General features: G+C 61.2%; 4 protein-coding genes across 4 annotated transcripts; 2 read left to right on the forward strand and 2 right to left on the reverse strand.

The window, feature by feature from the left end:
• Window positions 1–1,253: 1,253 nt before the first annotated feature.
• EHS24_005061 (uncharacterized protein) lies at window positions 1,254–2,915 on the reverse strand (the record flags this gene model as incomplete). Its single annotated transcript, XM_028620602.1, has 3 exons — window positions 1,254–2,189; window positions 2,263–2,469; window positions 2,532–2,915. The coding sequence occupies 3 exons, from the start codon at window positions 2,913–2,915 to the stop codon at window positions 1,254–1,256; spliced, it is 1,527 nt and encodes a 508-aa protein (XP_028479574.1).
• A 2,243-nt stretch (window positions 2,916–5,158) lies between these two features.
• On the forward strand, window positions 5,159–5,557 carry EHS24_005062 (uncharacterized protein; the record flags this gene model as incomplete). Its single annotated transcript, XM_028620603.1, has 1 exon — window positions 5,159–5,557. The coding sequence occupies one exon, from the start codon at window positions 5,159–5,161 to the stop codon at window positions 5,555–5,557; it is 399 nt and encodes a 132-aa protein (XP_028479575.1).
• Window positions 5,558–6,467: 910 nt separating this feature from the next.
• EHS24_005063 (uncharacterized protein) lies at window positions 6,468–9,377 on the forward strand (the record flags this gene model as incomplete). The annotated part of the gene is made up of 3 exons (XM_028620604.1): window positions 6,468–6,546; window positions 6,704–7,506; window positions 7,560–9,377. 3 exons carry the CDS (start codon window positions 6,468–6,470, stop codon window positions 9,375–9,377), a joined length of 2,700 nt encoding a protein of 899 aa, XP_028479576.1.
• Window positions 9,378–10,429: 1,052 nt separating this feature from the next.
• On the reverse strand, window positions 10,430–13,387 carry EHS24_005064 (uncharacterized protein; the record flags this gene model as incomplete). The annotated part of the gene is made up of 3 exons (XM_028620605.1): window positions 10,430–12,449; window positions 12,565–13,065; window positions 13,254–13,387. The coding sequence occupies 3 exons, from the start codon at window positions 13,385–13,387 to the stop codon at window positions 10,430–10,432; spliced, it is 2,655 nt and encodes an 884-aa protein (XP_028479577.1).
• Between the last annotated feature and the right edge of the window lie 544 nt (window positions 13,388–13,931).

A 13,931-nucleotide genomic window follows, 5' to 3' on the forward strand; every position in this document is an offset into this window, starting at 1 on the left:
GAGCACATCACCACCACATCGCAACACATTGTACAGTGCTTACATACTTGCACTTTGCGTGAGAAAGCTAAAAACATCGCCATTCGCACGATCGCTCGCTTGGGATTAGTAGAACTGAATGTTATATGTAGTTGGACCGCTCTGCCACTCTGCCTGACTGAATCTTGTCCAGCAATAAACGCGCGATCCGCCACGCCACACACCAAAACATGACATCCCGGTCCGGGGCGAGGGTGTGAGGGTGCGACTCGCTCCCCCGTGGCCGTGTCCACAGGACGCAAACACCCTCTCTTCCAGCAGCACGCTTACCACTAACCCCAGTCGGAGCACCTGGAAACAGAAAGCGGTGTTTGTACGGTACAGAGGTGCACAGTGTTGGGGTACACTGTGGACCTCGCGAGGAGGGTTGCAGAGTATAACTGGCCAGAGCGGATCCGGACCGAGGAAACGCACTATGGAGACGCGCATTGTGTTGGCGACTGTGTCTATGTGTTTCTGGGCCTTTTTATTAGCACCAGTCACAGTCATTTAGGAGGGCTTCCCATTAGGTTTCCACTTCTACTAATGGATTAGCGAAGCCCAAAAGGATACACAAGTGGCGCCTGCAGCAGCCGCGCCCCAGAGGTGGCGAATTCACCCCGCCCATCTCCGCTTCTCTAAACTCCCATCGAGCCCATCGTCAAGGGCACTAAAGGGAGTAGTCCAGCTTATCCCATACTCTATGCATTGTATCGTAGTCATCAATAAGTACACCCATTGCAGTATGCAGCTGAAGCGTCCTTTGCCGCGCTCAGCGCTCTTGTTTCATGTCTCTGGCCAAATTCGACCGGTCCGAGTTGGCCGCAGTAGAAACACTGTTGGTGGGGGGTCTCGTGACGTTGTGTGTTTCCTTTGCTCTTATCGTCTCGCTGTTGGAGACCTTGGGTAAATACCTGGGACCGGCTCTTGAGACTCGTCTCTGCCTCGGCTGTTGGAAACAAACACGCCATGTGCGACACCCAACGGCATGTCTACAGGCTGCTGCTTGGAGAAAAGGGCAATGCCTCTGTTCCCGGTCACGACGTCGTCAAGAGTTCCATAGTCTACATGTCGCAGAATGGGACGGGTGGATCACGGAACACGGATGTGGCAGTGACGTTATTCTTGTTGCATTTACATATTCTTCGGAAATTGATTGATTTAATTACTGTACTGCTTGTTTACAACGACCTCCCCAGCCACCTCGCACCCTACACACACACCACCACCACCCCTCATCCCTGGTATCGGAACAGATCACTGTCCTCGAGCACGACCTCGCCCCTGTCCGCGCGCCTGTTCTGCCTGCGGAAGTACGCGCTGAGGGCCGCCGCGCCCAGCACGACTGCGGCGTTGCACCCAATGGTGAAGAAGATACCCGTCGGATATCCCTTGAGGTACTCCTTCTGCATAAACGTGATGCTGGCGAAGATGCCGCCGAGCCCGCCAAACGCGACGATGACGGCGGCGTAGAAGCCGCGCTTGGACTGGGAGCGGATGCTCGTCTGCGCCCACGCCATGACGAGCGGGACGTTCGAGTTGGCGCCGCCGACGGCGAAAAACACGCCCGCGTACCGCGCGGCTTTCTGGTGCAAGGGAAGCTGCGAGTACATGGCCGTGCCCATGATGAGCATGCACGCGTTGACCATGATCACGGCCGCGCGCATGTGGCGGTACCTGTCAGACACGTATGCGCCGAGCAAGCCCGGGATGATGGACCACGCCGACGCGGGCGTGCCGAGCAGCATGGTCTCGACGTTCTTGAACCCCATGGTCGCGAGGATGACCGGCAGGAAGTATGCCTGCGAGTAGCTGGCCAGCGTGGTGGCCATGAAGAAGAAGGCAAAGAGCCAGACCTTGAAATCGGCGCAGTAGTGCACGACTTTACGCCACGTGAGCTTGTCGGGCACGGCGTCGCCGCGGTCGCGGTCGATGCGCGTCAGGACGATATCCTTTTCCTCTTCGGTGAGAAAGTGGCTCTTGTGTGGAAAGTCGACGAGGAAAATGTACGCCAGGCCGCCGATCACAATGGTGATGATGCCAAACATGATAAACACCCATCCCCAGCCTGAAATCCCGCCCAGCCCGTCCATGAGCGTAAAGCAGTAGCCGAGCGGCGACGCAAAGTTGCCCACGACAGAGGACGCAATGTAGAACCACGTGTTGCGGCGCTGATCGCGCGTTCGCGCCGCGTCAGCGGCGAGGCCCAAACCAAACCTCTAACGCAGACTCGGTCTTACTCACAGCCATGTCCCTCCGCGGGTACCAGCACGAGATGAGGAACGTGGCGCCGGGGAAGAGCGCGGCTTCGAACACGCCCAGGAGCGCACGCAGCCCCGCGAGCGTCTGCCAGTTGGGGCTAAAGCCCATGCCCACCATCACCGCTCCCCACGCCGTCACGGCCGTGCCGAGCCAGAGGCGCGCGCCGAACGCGCGCAGACCCAGCTGCGACTGTGCCCTGTCAGTACAAAGTACGAGGGCTAGCGTTCCCTCGGCGTTCGTTTTCGGCTCACGGGAATCTCCAGGATGATGTACGGCACGAAGAAGGCGAGCGTCACGATCGTGTAGTGGTTGTTGGTGCCTGCCAGGTCGAGCTCGGCGTTCATCTTGTTGTCGTTGGCCTGGCGCGCCAAGGAAAGGTTGGTCCGGTCGATGAGCGACACGCAGTACATGGCCGACAGGATCGGGAGGAGGCGCCGGTCCACGCGCCGCATGGTCCGTTTGACCGTGGCCGGGTCGAACCCGGCGTCAATGTCCGTGGTCGCCGACGACGCCGTCTCGGCCTCGAGGTCGGGCGCCTTCTCGCCAGACGCAGACACGCTCGGACGTATCTCGTGGTGAGCGATCTCGACCTTCTTGTCCTCTGTTCCATCGTACTTGGGTTCGTGTGAAGCCATGGTGGTGGTTAGATTATTGGTGGGGGATGAAGGGGGTGGCCTCCCCTGTGCCACTTTTGGCCCATCCCTTTTGAACCATCCGGCTCCTTGCTTTGTCCAGTGGGAATCGCATTCATAGCCGGAAAGTGGGCGTCTGGTGTTGGTGAGCGCAATCAACTCGCCAAAGGAGGGGACAAGGGCGCCTGTCTTCGATCCATGCCAAGAGATCACCCACCATCGTCGCCGGCCAGCGCCGTGGTCTCGTGAGGTGGCCACCACCTCGTGACCACCGCGGGCCTGGTGGCGGATGCCACACCTCGTGACCGACTGTATTGCGCATGGATCGCTGGTGTTCTTCGGTGTTGGGCACAAACGACACGGCTGCGAGATGCTTTCCCTGGTGCTTGAAGCGACACTTCCTGCCGCCATGACGCTTGCCGCTGTGTACGACTCTTGTTGACTTGCGGTGGTCACCGGTATGTACGTGACGCCCCCCGTGTGTGGTTCTGCCACTTTGCTATTTACTCCACCAAATCCGCCAAAGGTGGGCAATGCCTGCCCACCCATCCCATCCCATCTCAACCATAACCAGCAGTATCCGAGACCGCAGCCCAAACCTTGCCTGCCATACACATGCCCGAGTAAAGCGAGATCCTCACCGGCGCCCCGCGCTATCAGCTGATGTTGGAGAGAGGGGGCCCAGATGTGTCGGGTTTGGGCGACTAACCAACCGACATCTCTCACCCCAGCAGCTAGCAGCATGACAATAGCGGATGATCCAGCAGCATTCTCCGCCACTGCCGCCTCCTAGCCAGCCTCTGTCGGTCTGTTCCACTCGTTGTCTCCGAGAAACACGCGCCCCCCATTCCAGATCTTTGAAAACAAGCGTGCGTCTCTCCAGCGCGCCAGCGCGCCAGCGCGTCGTGTTCTGGAACAGCGACAGAATGTTCGGCGGCACCCGACAGCAGCAGGCGTTGCAGGTGTGTATGTGCATGACGTCTACGATGATGTCAATGGCGGTGAGATGGTTCAGTCGCTCGCGCCTGTCCTCGTCATCGTCATCCCCATCCAGGTCGTACAGGATGTAGCAGGAAGCAGGACGTACGCCTCTGGCCTCTGGTGTCTCGTCTTGGCGCACCGTGTCGCCCACCTAATTTCAATCACCATGATTCATGCTCACACGCTCTCACATGATCTCACATCTGTGTTCAGAGGTGGGGTCGGGCGTGGGGTGCGGGGTGTGGGGGCGGGTGTCTGAGTGGCGAGATCTATTGTGTTGACAGAGAGATGGGGTTTCGCATATCGCCTACCCGGCCAAACCAATGTTTCACCGTCGGCCAACACCGATGTGGGGAGGAAATGGACATCATCATTCTGCTCCATAAGTGATCAAGTGATCCAGTGACCTCTGGCCAGTCGCTGCAGTCTGCTGGGACAGACCGATTATCTGGATGTTTTTCGGTTCATTTTAAAAGCGCTAAAAGGAGGTGCTTGGTGGGGGGGGGACGTTTGTCGTCTGTGGCTCCAGGACATGTAGTGCATCAACAAGGGCGTTGCCAACCATCATGTTCACCTGTCGGCCTCTGCACCTTACGCCTGTAAGCGCAACCTCACGATGGGTCACTTTGCATACCACCGTTCACATGTTGGCCGGAATGTTGGCTGGAATGGAATCCGGTGCCGACGGATTCTCGGATATGAACAGCAGGACCCCGGCTCACGGCACAGAACCCAGCGGCACTGTACGTCTACCAGCTCCCGGCGACTCCACTTTGGCATCCTCACATCCCTTAGCACTCTCTCCGTGACTTCCAAAGACGCCGAGCAGTACCATTGCTGCGAAGGCACATACATATCTCCCGACCCCGGTGCTTCTGACTGCTGACAGCCTCACAGGATAGCCGTGTGAAGCGGCATCTCACCTTCCCTCAGTAGGATTAAGCATTAGCCTACAGTGTGCCAACCCGGGTGGAATACACGTAATACGGTAATGCGCGGTACCTGCTCTCGCCTGAAAGACGTGATTCCTTGTGGCACGCACTGCGATTCCAGACGGTTAACGACAGTCAGTCCCACTCGCTGCCTTTATCCCCCCCCCCCCCCCCCCCCCAGGCCCCTCGAACTCGCGTGATTGTTGTCTGGGCTGGGCAACATGAGCACGGGATATCGTCGAACAGGGCCATGGTCCTCCCAACAAGGTCCATGGCGGCAGCACTTTGGGGGGTCACCATCTACTCCAACAGCTTGCCACAGAGCCCCGATACATGTTGGCGTGCCTCTCCCAGTCCTCCTACCTGAAGGCACAAGGTGGAACCTCTGGTTCTCAGCGACTCAGCGACTGTATCAGCAGTAATTCCGTTGCAGACGGCGTCACCCCTGCTACGACAGCGGGACAAGGCAAGGCCTGGGGCAGGCCCGACGGTGTTGACAAGGTCATGGAAGCAAGCTGCAAGTCACCCACAGCCCAGCCTGCAACGAGCCTTCAACGAGCCTTCCTTCTCAGACCGGGAAATGCCCTTGGCCGCGGCTGTTTGGTTATCTATATGACTGTAAAGGGGACAGGTCGCCAGGGACGGCGACACCCCGGCGTAACCGCCGGCGACGTCGTCGACGTCGCCGAGTGGACCGAGTACAAGGGGACACACACCTGCACCCGGCCATGACGTCGGCGAATCGGCAAACAGCGGGGGTTGCGGCGGGATGGCATAGCGTGCAGCCTTATTCGGTTCAACGGTGCCATCTCCGCCGCGCCGTAGATCGGCTCTCGGCCTGGCCGTGGACGATGAGATACGAGGCCCGGCAGGTAGCATGTGCGGCGACGTGGTCCATGACGGACGGCTACGGTCCAGACTGCCACGGTCTCGGAACAGCCACAGGCCACATGTGGGTGCACGGTCCTTTGTTCACGCGCCTCCCTGATCGTCTGTAGGCATTGTTCGTCGGAAGCCGTCGTGTGGTGCAACTGGCAAAGGCGAGGCATGGGATACATGTCTCCGTCAAAGGCGACATGCGACGCCGACCGCCTAGCGAGAAACACACCATTTTGCTTAGCTGCAGTAGCGGCATGCTCTGACTGTCACAGCTGGTGTGCCCGATGCATATGGTCCTGTTCCCAACTGGCACGACATGGCAACGTTCCCCCCCCCCACTCTGGGATAAGCGCGCATCTTGCCGATCCCACGTGAAAATCACGCGTTAATCCCCTGAAAATACGCTCTGAGTTGCGAGATTGTTCCACCGCATGCTGCCGAGTTGTGGGCTGCTGTGGGCTGCTATGGGCTGTTCGTGCGGAATGACGTAGCGACTGGCAGGTGCGAGGTGTCCCGGCCCGGTCCTGGAACGTCCTTGTTGCCGTGTGCCTGTGGGGTGGGTGCTACAGTAGCACCAAGTGCCGCACAACTGCCCCCTTGGTTGACGTCGTTATATCTCCCATCGTTCACACATCCCGGCACCCCCATCTCTCTCTCTCTCTCAACTACCAGCTCCCTACCCACCTAGCCGCCTAGCTACCCAGCTACCACCTCTACCCACACCTTTCCACCCTCCCTCCCCTCCACCATCCCACCATCCACCATGGATAACTTTACAGACAAGTCGTCTGAGGCCATCAAGGCCGCGTTCGAGAAGGCAGAGGAGATGGCCAACTCGCAAGGTGAGTGCCTCCCACGCTAGCTGGAGGGAGGTGTTGCTGGCAGTGGTGGACCATCCCCATGGGCCATCCCCATCAGATGGCCTACCCACCTGACCGGTCGCACACTCCCCAGCAGTCACTTCGTCATTAGCATATCTCAGTCACTGACATGCCACAGTTGTGCCCCTCCACCTGATCGCCGTGCTCTGGGAAGAGCCCAATACAAGTGATGTCAACGCCCAGCCCACCCTGCTCCACTCTGCCCTCGAAAAGGTCGGCGGCAACAACACGGTGTTTGGTCGCCAGCTCATGTCACGGTTGAACAAGCTGCCCGTCGTCGACCCCGCACCATCCCCTCCCCTCCCCCTGTCCAACACGTTCCATGCCGTCCTGCGGGAAGCCCAGAAGCTGCAAAAGGAGAACAATGACCAGTTTGTCGCTGTCGACCACCTGTTGCTTGCCCTCATCCACTCGGACAAGTCCGAGTTCAAGGACATGCTCAAGCAGACTGGCGCGACCCCCAAGGCGCTCGAGGACGAGATCAAGCGCAAGCGCGGCACCCGCAAGGCCGACTCGCGCGGCGCCGAGGGTCAGTTTGAGGCGCTCGAAAAGTACTGTGTCGACTACACTGCGCTCGCTGCCGAGGGCAAGCTCGACCCCGTGATCGGCCGTGACAACGAGATCCGCCGCTGTATCCGCATCCTGTCCCGCCGCACCAAGGGTAACCCCGTCCTCATCGGCGAGCCTGGTGTCGGAAAGACCGCCATCGTCGAGGGCCTTGCCCAGCGTATTGTCGACCGCGACGTCCCGGCATCACTCATCTCCCGCCTCCTGTCCCTCGACATGGGTGCCCTCATGGCCGGTGCCAAATACAAGGGCGAGTACGAGGAACGTGTCAAGGCCGTGCTCTCCGAAGTCGAAAAGTCTGGCGACGAGGGCACACAGATCATCCTCTTCATTGACGAGATCCACCTGATCATGGTGAGTTTGTTGGATCCCTACTTGATATAACACATGTGCTAACTTGGACACAGGCCGGCAAGGACTCGTCTGGCGGCATGGACGCTGCCAACCTCCTCAAGCCGATGCTTGCCCGTGGCAAGCTCAAGGTCATTGGTGCCACCACCCTCAACGAATACCGCGAGTACATCGAGAAGGACTCTGCGTTTGAGCGTCGTTTCGCACAGGTGCTCGTCGAGGAGCCCAACGTTCCTGACACTGTCGCCATTATGCGTGGTATCCGCGAAAAGTACGAGACCCACCACGGTGTCCGCATCATGGACTCTGCGCTCGTCCTTGCTGCCCAGCTCGCCAAGCAGTACCTCACTGCCCGCCGCCTGCCCGACTCGGCTATTGACCTCCTCGACGAGGCAGCTTCCGCCGTCAAGGTCGCCCGCGAGACCCGCCCCGAGGCTATCGATGAGCTCGAACGCAAGAAGCTCGGCCTCGAGGTCGAGATCCACGCCCTCGAGCGCGAGAAGGACGACATCTCCAAGGAGCGCCTCGAGGCCGCCAAGAAGGCCGTGGCCGACATTGTCGACTCGCTCGGCCCCCTCAAGCGCGAGTATGAGAACGAAAAGCACCTCTCGGACGAGATCCACGAGCTCCGTCGCCGCATCGACGAGCTCCGCGCCAAGGCCGACGACGCCGAGCGCCGCTACGACCTCGCTACCGCTGCCGACATTCGCTACCAGGCTATCCCACAGCGTGAGGCCAAGCTCAAGGAGCTGGTCGCCAAGGAGGAGGAGCGCGGCAGTTCCAACCAGACTGTCAACCCCGAGATGATCGCCGAAATTGTCGCCAAGTGGACCGGAATCCCCACCTCGCGTCTGGTCGAGACTGAGCGCGGCAAGCTCCTCCGCCTCGAGAAGATGCTCTCCAAAAAGGTCATTGGTCAGCCCGAGGCCGTCACCGCCGTCGCCAACGCGATCCGTCTCAGCCGCTCCGGTCTCGGCAACGCCAACCGCCCCATTGCCTCGTTCCTCCTCGTCGGCCCCTCGGGTACTGGTAAGACGCTGCTCGCCAAGACCCTCGCCGGCGTCATGTTCAACAGCGAGGACGCCATGGTCCGCATCGACGCGTCCGAGTTCTCTGAGCGCCACGCCATCTCGCGTCTTATCGGTGCTGGCCCCGGTTACGTTGGCCACGAGTCTGGTGGCCAGCTGACCGAGGCTGTCCGTCGCCGCCCGTACTCGCTCATCCTCATTGACGAGATTGAAAAGGCGTCGCGCGAGTTCCACCAGCTCTTCCTGCAGGTGCTCGACGACGGCCGTCTCACCGACGGCAAGGGACGCGTCGTCGACTTCCGCAACACCATCATCATGATGACGTCCAACACGGGTTCCGCCTTCCTCAACGAAAACCCCAAGGAGGGGCCCGTCGACCCCGAGGTCCGCCAAAAGGTCATGGGTGCGATCCAGCAGACGTTCCCTCCCGAGTTTATCAACCGTATCGACGAGATCATCCTGTACCGCTCGCTCTCGCGTAACGACATGAAAAAGGTCGTCAGCGTGCGCCTGGCCGAGGTCCAGCAGCGTCTCGACGCCAACAACCGCAAGGTCCGGCTCGAGGCCGACGACAGCGCCTCGGAGTGGCTCGCGACTGCCGGCTACTCGCCGTCGTACGGTGCGCGCCCACTTGCGCGCCTCATCCAGTCCGAGATCCTCAACCCGCTCTCCAAGCTGCTCCTCCAGGGCCGCGTGCGTGACGGCGAGACGGCCCACGTCACGACCGACCACGTGCGCAACCGCCTCGTCGTCGTGCCCAACCACGACGCCGACGTCACCCACCCAGACGACGACGACTCGGACTCGGACTATGACATGGACGTCGAGGTCGAGGAAATCGATTAGGACAAGGCCGGGAGGCGGGGTACAAAAAGGACCAGTCCGGCGCCGGCGTCGTCTTCGTCGTCCCCGCTCAAACAGGAGCGACACGGGCACGGAGCGACAGGCGTAACCAGTCATCAACAGCCACAGCATCATGACCAGCAGCAGCACCAACAGCAAAAATCTAAAAAGCCAAAAACGACGCACACCTCCACCACCAGCGAGTCGCCGCCAGATATCAAAAAGAAGAGGAAGAGCAAGGAGGACGACGAGGAGGGCAACAGCGCCAAGGGCTCGACGGCGTCGGCCAGGACATCCAAGAAGAAGAACAAGTAACAGTATAGTGGTAGACATTCTGCCACCATCGGGGGCAGAGTGCGCGTCAAATGCATAGCAACTAGAAGGGACATTGTGGTGCACGTGAGATGGGAGGGACCTGGTGAACTGACAAACTGACAAGCTGACAAGATGACGAGCTGCCTGACGGACGTGGCGCTGACATGGACATGGTGTGACCGACAAGTGCCACTGGGGCAAGTGTGTGGTGACTATGAACAACAAGGTCAATCCAATACCAATCCCGATGCTCTCACGCTCTCTCACTGTCCAGTCGAGACGCGACGCGGCCAAGTAGAGCCCGCAGCCCGCTACTGATGATGATGATACTTGCAACCGCTCCGGACATTGATTACCGTTACTGTTACTGTTGAAATATGATGCATGCAAGACCTGCCGATGGTGCTGAACGCCGTGTCTCGGTGTCTCGCGTCTGCGATGCGTGTCTGCTCTCCACTACCCTTGACCTAAAATGCGCCGCGCCCGCTACTTCGTCTCCTCCTCGTCGTCGTCGTCTGTCGTCTGCCGTCTGCCGTCTGCCGTCTGTCGGTCGTCGTCTCGTTTTATTTACTCTTCGCTCCTCTCTCTCTCTCTGTATCGCCGTCCTCTGGGCGCTCTACCTCTCTGTCTCGCTCTCTCTCTTTCTGCGTTTAACCCCATTCTATCCGGACGTCCGTCACCAGACCCAACCCCACTCCGCTCCGCTCCACTCCACTCCACTTCCTTTCCCCGGCCTCTCGCTAGTCGCGGCGCACAATCTTGGCGTAGCTCGGCGGCTGCCTGCTAGACGGGGCCAGCACACCCTTGACGCTCAATGCGGCGAGGCGCGCCTCGACCGAGTCGTCGGACACGGCAGGCACGGCGGATAGGCTCGATACCGGGTCGGGCGACACCGCAGCGGGAGGGGGAGCCTGAGCGGGTGCTGGAGCTGGAGCGGGTGCTTGAGCTAGTGCCGGTGCCGGTGCTGGTACAGGTGCTGGCGCAGGTGCAGGTGCAGGAGCCGGTGCCAATGTCGGTGCTGGCGCTGGCGAGGCGGCGACAGAGGCCGAGGCGGGCACGGGCGGAGGAGGCATGGGCGACTGCCGCGGCGCAGGCTGGGCGGGACGGGGCGCTGATGGGTCATACAGCGACGGCGTACGGGAAGGCATGCGCCTCGGGAAATCGGGGTCCATGTCCGCCGACACCGGCGAGACGGGCTGTGCCGGACCGACAACCTTGTTCGGGTTGGGGAGAATGGTCACGGCTGGTGGCTCGGGGCTGTGGCTGAGCACTACAGCCTGCGGCTGGTACTGCTGGCCATGAGGGTTCGCGCCGTGGTTCTGGTTCTGGCGCTGGGGCGACGGTGCGTGGTGCTGGATGTTACGCGCCGCGGCACCGTTCCACACTGTCCCGTTTGATGGCCGCATCTTGACCTTTTCAATCTGCATTGGCTCGGCGTTGGTGGCGGCGGCGCCACGATGCAGTGGAGGAAAGTCGGACGTGCTGGGCTCTTGTCCTCCGGGCAACGGCATGGGTGACGGATGGTAGGGCACATTGTTGGCCGCCCAATCGGGGCGCTGGGGCAAAGGATGTTGCCCAGGCTGCGGCTGTGTAATGTGGATTGATGACGTGCGCCGAGACGACCGAGACGAGGTCGTCGACGCGGGACTCTGGCGACCACTACGTTTGGGCTCTGCAAACACCATCCCCTTGACGCTCGTGAAGCTTGGCTGGGCAGGCTTGACGGCCTTTTGGCGGAACCCGTAACCTGGCTGCTGACCAGTCGAGTACATTGCACCTAGCCGGACGCTGCTGGCTGCGCTGCGCGTACTGGTGGTGGACCCACGCGAGTGCGGGCGGGAGTGGACGTCCTGGTACGAACGGGACGAGATGGACGACGCCGTCGAGCTGAGCGGGTCGATACCGGGACGCATTGGCGTGGGCTGCGCGAGCGTCGGTTGCTGAGGCTGGGGGATGGGCATGGGCTGTTGTTGCTGAGCGTATCCAAAGCTTGGCGGGTACGGCATGCCCTGCGGGATCATGGGCATCATGTTGGCTGCAGGCGACGCCATACCCATCTCTGGTGGGTACCAGCCTTGTCCGCCGACCATTGGAATCATGACACCCGACATCTGTCCGCTCATCATGCCCGGTCCCGGGCCCATGACTTGCTGCTGCCATGGCTGAGCGTAGCCACCCATCGGCACTCCGCCAGGGTACGGCTGGGCATTGGCATAGGACGGCATCCCATACTGCCGTTGGTCTGGGTATCCCATAGCCTGCGGCATATAGCCCTGGTATGGTGGGGCCTGGACGCCGGCATAACCGTATGGCGCGTTGACTTGTGGAGGAGCAACGCCTTGAGGCATGGCCGGGGTCGTCTGGCTCTCGCTGGCCGAATGATACAGTGACGGATACACAAACTCATAGTCGGGCGGATACGCTCGTCTTGGCACAGCGTCCAAGTCGTCTTCCTCCTCATCGCCGAACCGTGACGCCTGTCGAGACCGTGGAAGGCTGGCCGTAGCCGACACATTGTCGTCGTCCAGGTCATGGTCGCCGATAATCCTCTTCCTCGCGAGCGCGTACGCTGCCGTCCGCTCCTCGAGCGTCTTGCCGCGCGGCCCCGAAGACTCGGTACCGTCCTCGCCCGACACCACCGAGGTAGCGCGGGACACGCCGTCGTCGTCGCTTGCTGCTGCCTCACGCCGCATAATCTTGAACTGTTGCGGTTGCGGCGCAGTCGCCTCGGGCACGACAGTCGAGATCTTGAGCGTTGTACTGTATGTGGCTGCGTCAGCGGCGTTCCTTTTGCTGCGTCTCCTTGTGGCCTGCTGGCCTTGCCCCTCCCCGGCGCCTCCCTTCGCAGCAGGGACAAAGCACAAACTCTACTCACGCTCGCTCTTCCAGCGTCCCCAGCACGCCGACGACCATGGCACCGTCCACACCCGCGACGGCGCGCAGGCCATACCACTCGGCAAGCTTGTACGTGAGCATGCGGTGGTACTTGGACACTGCCGCGACGTCAATCTTCTTTGATGGGCCGAGCGAGTCCATGACCGAGGTGGACGCCGAGGCCTGGGACGAAGGTATACGCGCCGTGTGCTCTCTTCGCACGACGCGGCCGATAAACACCTCAAACTCCTTGCCGAGCATGAGGACCCACATGCGGTCCTTTGACGACAGAGCCTTCTTGATCTCCTCTTCGGCGTGCAGAGAACCAAACCCAATCTCGGCCTTGGGGGTGGGTGCGGCGGCTGGTGTGCCTCCCGAGCTCGCCGGTCCGGTCCCAGAAGCACCGGGGAGACTCGAGGTCGAGATGGTGGTGGGGTTGGGCGACGTCATGGCACTGCTGCAGGGGGCGAGCGAGTCGGTGACAGAGGGCGGAGACGTGGGTCTGTATAGCCGGGGTGTTAGCTCTGTGAACCTTGTCCAGCCACTGTCTTGGTCACCGCCGTTGACCGCCGTCCCAACGGCGTTTGTCAAACGGCGTACGTGGAGGGTGGTGGGCGGAGTAAGAGGGAGGACGAGTAAGGGGAACGGACACGAGAAGCAGTGTTCAGAAGAAGAGGGAAGGACACTCACCCGTTGGACACAGTCAGTGCTGGGCTCGGCGACCGGCTGTCGTACGCTTCATCCTCGGTGCTCGCAGGCTGGGCGCTGGTGTTGGCGCTGGCGCTGACGGTGGCGGTGGTGGCCGCAACGTCGTTCGTTGCCATGGCCGAAGCATGTGTGTCTGGCCAGAGAGCGAGTGCAGCGAGCGGCGTCGTGAGCGGTACTGCTCCCAACCGGGGCGTGAGCGTTGGCGGAGGTGATGCGCTCTGTCCCGGCACTGGTTGGTGACACGCCGACGACGCGGGCGCGTACATTTGGAGAGAGACCGGGAGGCGAAGAGTGCGCAGAAGTGGAGTGGAGTAGCGAGAGAGAGAGGGAGAGGGAGAGAGAGGGGGTGGGGGAAGGCGGCGAGGCCGGGAGGGAGGGAGGAGGGGTGTTGCACAGCACCAAAGTGGTCGTGTGTGTCGTGGACGAAGCGGGGCCGAGGAGCAGGGGCAAATGGCGTCAGCGCGTGGGGAAGGAGCGGCGCGGCGCGGAGCACGCGGCGTGCGAGGTGTTGTGGGGCAGCAACCTGTCAGCACTCACGGGGTACGCTCGTCATGGTGAGCGGGACAGAGGCGGGCGCTGGATCAGCAGCGCACACGCCAGAGGAGAGGGTGGGGCGAGAGCTGTCGAGGACGGCCGGGGAGTGGTGAGCGGGATGCTCGA

This window comes from Apiotrichum porosum (assembly GCF_003942205.1).
Source record: "Apiotrichum porosum strain DSM 27194 chromosome Unknown scaffold_2, whole genome shotgun sequence".
Taxonomy (NCBI): Eukaryota; Fungi; Basidiomycota; class Tremellomycetes; order Trichosporonales; family Trichosporonaceae; genus Apiotrichum; species Apiotrichum porosum.